Genomic DNA, 6052 nt, shown 5'->3' on the forward strand with positions numbered 1-6052 from the left:
CATTAAATGAAAATGGATGGACTGTAAATGGTGTCACTACTGTATACTGTAAATGATCAGATACACCCTCAGCCTCTGTGGTAATGTGGGTTCTGTGCAGCACAGGTAGGTATTTTAGGGACAGTACAGGGATTTTCCCCCCGAGCTAATTTCTGCTGCTGCTGCTGCTGCTTCTTCTGCAGTAGATTATTATCACAGTTTTGTGTTGATGACAACTGTAAACAATGACATAAAGGTCATCAGACTTTGGTCACTTTTTGAAGAAATGATCAGGGAAGAAATCGTCTCATTTCTGGCTCTGTGAGCTCCAGGAATGTCGGCACCACAATGACACAATATCAGACGTTGTTCCAGGCTGAAATATCTCAACACCGCTGGAATGGATGAACATGACATTTGACATTTAGACGTCTGATACTTTGGTTTGACACCAAATAACCTGCAAACCCAATGATTTTCCCATCACATTCAGCAGCAATATTAACATGGGGGATGACATACATGCTCACACTTCTTCAGACACTGCATAAATTTCCATTTTCTGCACCACCTAAACAAAGCAGTTAACGGCCAAACCTAAACTTAACCTATAACTGCAATTCAGATCTTAGCCTTAAACTTTACCAGCTCCTCAGAAATCACCTTCAGCCTTATGAGGACCAGGTTTTGGGACAAGAACACACACATACACATCTGTTTGTGGAGCGTTCATAGTGAGGACACTCATTAACAGTCACAACTAAGTGCCTAACCCTTACCCTAACCCTAAAATCAAGATGTTAACCCTCAAAAAGCCAAATTATCAACACCAATGTTTGATGTGATATTGTTTAGTCATTTTAGAAATTAACTCACCACGTATGATTTGATGACGAGACCATGGAATGTCATTTTCAGGTGGTAACAAAACCAACTTGTGTCAGAGTGTATGATGGGACATAAATGATATAGATGTGAATGTAAATTCAGGACTCTCAAAAATGAATAATGTGTAATAAATAATAATTGTGCATGTGCTAAGCCACTGCTGTTTCTCACATCAAACACACTCAGCACTTTAATCACCGTTTCATCACCAACCTGGTGTGGGAATGTTATCTTGTTTTATTTTTTTTTTTTATGAATACAGTTCATTTGCCTGGTTATCAGTGTGAGGTCAGTGGTAAACCTATATTTAGACAACAACGTGACTATTGTGAATAGCGCAACACCCATACTGGAAACTATATTCCATCTAAGGTGCCCAATATTTTCTGTTGTCTGTCAGTCATCTTCTGCCCACCCACGAAGGGACTTTACAACATCAAACCAGCACAACAGTCCATGGCCTCTCTCTCTCTCTCCCTCTCTCTCTCTCGATCTCTCTCTCTCGCTCTCTCCCTCTCTCTCTCTCTCTCTGTAAGGGGGAGACAGTTCTCAATGAGGCCACAGGAGGGCACACAATTCTGTTGCAGTTCAAACAAATTGCACCTTTTTAAACACAGTTGATCTTATTTATCTAGTTTCATGTAAATCTTGTCTTTAACAGTTAAAAAGCATTTTTTTTTATAGTATTATGTCTTATATGTATATGTTCCTTGTTTAATTTCTTTACCATTTTCTTTATGTAACTATTCTGTTAAGCACTTTGTCACATCCAGATTAGAGCTATACAAAGTTTACAAGCTATTATTATTATTGTTATTATTATAATAATAATAATAATAATAATAATAATCGTTCACCATACATTATGCCAGTATGTTTTGGTAATATGGTTTCCATATCAGCTCATTACATCTGGGTGAATTCAAAGACAGAAATAAACGTGTTTCTCTGTCATCTTCACACTTTTCTATTTTGTTCCCCCCCCCTCCTCCTACCTCTCATTGTTTATTTATTTTACATAGCCACCACATCCGCATCTATAAATACTGGGTTCTATAACAAAAAATATCTCAGAATGACTATATTTAACTCGTCAGTGAACTAAAAGTGTTCTTTCCCAGACCACAGTCAAATCAGAGTGACACAAGTTTCCGAGCCAGTGCAAACTGTCGCAGTCGCAGCCAGAAGAGTAAAATTCCGCTCTTCTCGCCGTCTCATTTAACTGTGGTCATGCCAGAGCGACTCTCTCTCTCTTTCTACTCGGCAAAGCTCGTCACTTTCCGATGATCATTCTCCGGAATTGAAACCAAATATGGAGCATGAGGGTGTTACCGGATTCAACCTTTTATGGCTTTAAGAAGCAGGACCGGAATTCCTCTTTTGATATCAGAGTGAGATTATAGACAGCAGAGGCTGAGAGAACACAGTCAAAACAATGAGTGATATTAAAATGAGTGTGTGTGTGATGTGCGTCCACTATGGCACATTTCCCCTGTATATGTGTTTTATTTATTTGTTTGTTTATTATTATTATTATTATTATATTTTTAGCAGCTGTTCGAGGCGGAGTGGAAACTCTCTCTGTCCCCGAGCAGCGGGTTCTCCATTGACAAGTGATTCCCTTTGTAATCGTCACGGAGACGCACGGCCAATCAGCGCCACTCCCTTCTCCGCTCTCGTCGCCCCTCCCACTCCATATTTGGGTAATGACGTCGCGGGGCGCATTCAAAAGTTTCCCCATATATACAAACTAGTGGCAGGGCCCGCGTTCCCTACACGAGTGATATACTTGAGCCCGGTGTAAACTTCAAGAGCAGTCAGAGCGCATTAAGCGCAGCGCACACACGGAGCTCATCCACCCACATCCACAGAGGCAGAGAGGGAGATGCAGCGGTGACCCACGCTAGACTGGGTCACTCACTGTTCCGTTGTTTGTCGTGCGAGCTTGGAAGAGAAATAAGACTAGACCTAGACGCGTCCTCCTCTGCGCAATGACGGCCAAAACTCTGGAGAAGGTGCCGATGAATCTCGGTGGGTTCGTGCATCCCGTAGCAGACAGCGTGTATTCCATGGATGACATCGCCGCCAGCATGCCGACCTCTGTGGCAATCTTCCCCAACACAGATTTAGGAGCGCACTACGACCAGATGAACGTGGCAGCAGGTAAGATGACACTCGGCGCTCAAGAGTAAAAGTGTTTTTCCTTGTGTTTTTTAATACTGAAAAAGATGTTCCAGGTGTTCATTTGCTGACATAATAAGAGCAGAGCCCGTGCGTAATGGAACAGAGACGCACCAGCGCACATCTTAATTAATCTTCTTTGTGTCACCTCACTAATGATGTGTTTGGTTTTTCTTCTGCAGATGGTTTGATGGGCGCAGACATGAGCACAGAGAAGCGCTCTCTGGAACTCTCCCCCTACACCGGCGGTTTCTCTCAGCCCGCGTCCCACCGCAATCAGACCTTCACCTACATGGGAAAGTTCTCCATCGACTCCCAGTATCCAGGTAACTGGAACCCCGAGGGAGTCATCAACATCGTCTCGGGCATCTTCAACGTGGCCCAGCCGCCGCCTCCTCCTCCTCCCTCCTCTTCAGCGTCCTCCTCACCGGCTTCTTCTGGATCTCCTAGTCACTTCTCCAGCGGAAATTTGAGTTGCACCATGGCGGCTCCGAACCAGGCAGAGATGGACCATCACCACCACCTCTACTCCCCACCTCCTCCTTACTCCTCCTCAGGTTGCGGGGAGATGTACCAGGACACCTCGGCTTTTTTGTCCACTTCCACCTGTCCCATCGCGTCCTACCCGCCGCCCTCCTACTCTTCTCCTAAGCAGCCCATGGGCTCAGACGCACCGGGGCTTTTCCCCATTATCCCAGACTACTCTGGCTTCTTCCAGCCGGCTTGTCAGCGGGACATGCACACGGCAGGTATCCAAGATCGGAAACCGTTCGGCGCATGCACGCTCGACTCATTCCGCGTGCCTCCACCCTTGACCCCGCTGAACACTATTAGGAACTTTACGCTCGGGGGTCCGGGTGGCGGCGTCTCCGAAGGCGGTCCACCGAGGCTTCCCTCTGCATACAGCCCACAGAACCTGCCACTGAGACCGATCCTGCGGCCCAGAAAGTACCCGAACAGACCCAGCAAGACGCCCATCCATGAGCGTCCGTACCCATGTCCCGCTGAGGGCTGCGACCGGCGCTTCTCTCGTTCCGACGAACTGACCAGACACATCCGTATCCACACTGGACACAAGCCGTTCCAGTGTCGGATATGCATGCGCAACTTCAGCCGCAGCGACCACCTCACCACGCACATCCGCACGCACACCGGAGAGAAGCCGTTCGCGTGTGATTTCTGCGGCCGGAAATTTGCGCGGAGCGACGAGAGAAAGAGACACACTAAAATCCACCTGAGGCAGAAGGAGAGGAAGTCTTCCACTGTCTCCTCCTCGTCCTCCTCCTCGTCCGGCAGCACCGGGCTGGAGCGGTCATCAGGCGGGATCAGCGCATCCAACGGGATCTGTCCATAGTTTCAAAAACTTAGTCACCGTGGCTGCGTGACGCACACTAACACCCAGAAAAAGGAAGAGACCGTCGAATAATGATCCTGCAACTGTTGTGAACTAAAAATAGCAGATGATCTGATGGGAATAAACAACAACTTCTTACGCAGCCGTGCGCAATTACGCACATCCACATATTCCTGCTCCAGAAAAGAAAAGAAAAACAGACTGACACGAATGCACTTTCCCTGCACAGTCTACTGAACATTCAAGCAAATATAGCCATCAATGATGCATATAAGGATTCGCATTTGTAATAAAGGGGACTGTAAAAAAAAAAGAAGAAAGATTTATGAGCGCGCAGGAGGCAGCAGCGCGTTCACGTGTAAAATAATTGCAATAACGTTTTAAACAAAGGAGTTTAATTATCTTTTTTAAGTTATTACATTGACAAAAGTGTTCATTCTAACATGTTTGTTGACGACTGTATCTCCCCCTTTAGTGCCTTGATGCGTGTCTTTTTTGTACGTGCAGGTTCAAGGACGCTCGTATAACAACATTGTGTATTTGTCTTTAATATGTACAGTGGAGACGTTTCTATTTTTGTATACATTTCGTGTAACTCCGAGTGTTAAGCCGTGGCAGTTCACTTGTAAAAAAGAAAGAAAGAAAAACCTGGAGTGTAAATATGTTGAACTAATACCGACTTGACTCTTTGTTGTGATGTGTGTTTTGAGACTTATTAAATCTATGAAGATGCTAAACACAAGAATCCGTTTGATCTGTCATCCTCATCAGCAGCAGAAGCAGGAAGAAGCGCGTGGAACAGAAAGAGGTCAAAAGTGTTTGAATGAATTTTCTTTTATCTGCATTTATGCTCAAAGCACTTGTTAAAAGGCTGTTGATGTTGGAAATGTGTTGGGTGAATTCCACCACGCTGCGTCACACATGGCATTTCTGACTCAGAGATTTTCACCCACTCGTTTAAAATCAGGTAAAGGCGCCATCGGATTAAAGGCGATGGACTGGTTTTGCAATTTTTTTTAAATGTCAAATATATGCGAGTAATATTGTAATGAGGTGACAGCAAAGAAGAGGTAAATATTTAATATATAAGAAGAAAAAGGAAGAGGACCAGAAAGGTTTGCAAAAAATGAGTAAATCACTCTCATCCCTCTCTTATTCGTCCAGCTTTTATTATCTTATTAGTTAATACATATAGTTGTGAGACCAGCTATTTTACATTTAATTGTAGACTATAAACTCAGGTTGCTGTATGATCCATTTCTTTACTAAGGGCATATGTATATGATGTGCCTGTGGTAGAACATAATTATTTCTAAATGCTTAACCTTAACTTAGAATTTGACTCATCTTCCCTGCAAAACAATGGTTCTCCAACTTTTTTATACTGAGAAAATATTATCACTAATGTTAAAATACAGTGGTGTAAATAGTCCGAGCAAAGCCAGCTACGGACTTTTCACAGGAGGCAGATTTTATTCCCAATAAGATAATTTGCTCTCTCATCATCCTCCTCTTCCTCACATATACTTCACATACTGGTATAGTGAAATTAGATTAAGATGGTGCGAGCGATAAGATGACTCTAATTATTATTATTTGATTATTTGTTTAATTATGTACACACTCCATTCAAAAGTCCTCAGCTCCACT

The 6052-nt window shown here is 43.9% G+C and overlaps 1 protein-coding gene across 1 annotated transcript; it reads left to right on the forward strand.

Annotated features, from left to right (window-relative positions):
- Nucleotides 1-2512: 2512 nt before the first annotated feature.
- On the forward strand, nt 2513-5157 carry egr2b (early growth response 2b). Its single transcript, XM_058621147.1, has 2 exons — nt 2513-3030; nt 3231-5157. Exons 1-2 carry the CDS (start codon nt 2859-2861, stop codon nt 4400-4402), a joined length of 1344 nt encoding a protein of 447 aa, XP_058477130.1. The 5' UTR covers nt 2513-2858; the 3' UTR covers nt 4403-5157.
- Nucleotides 5158-6052: the final 895 nt, after the last annotated feature.

This window comes from Solea solea, chromosome 21 (assembly GCF_958295425.1).
Source record: "Solea solea chromosome 21, fSolSol10.1, whole genome shotgun sequence".
Taxonomy (NCBI): Eukaryota; Metazoa; Chordata; class Actinopteri; order Pleuronectiformes; family Soleidae; genus Solea; species Solea solea.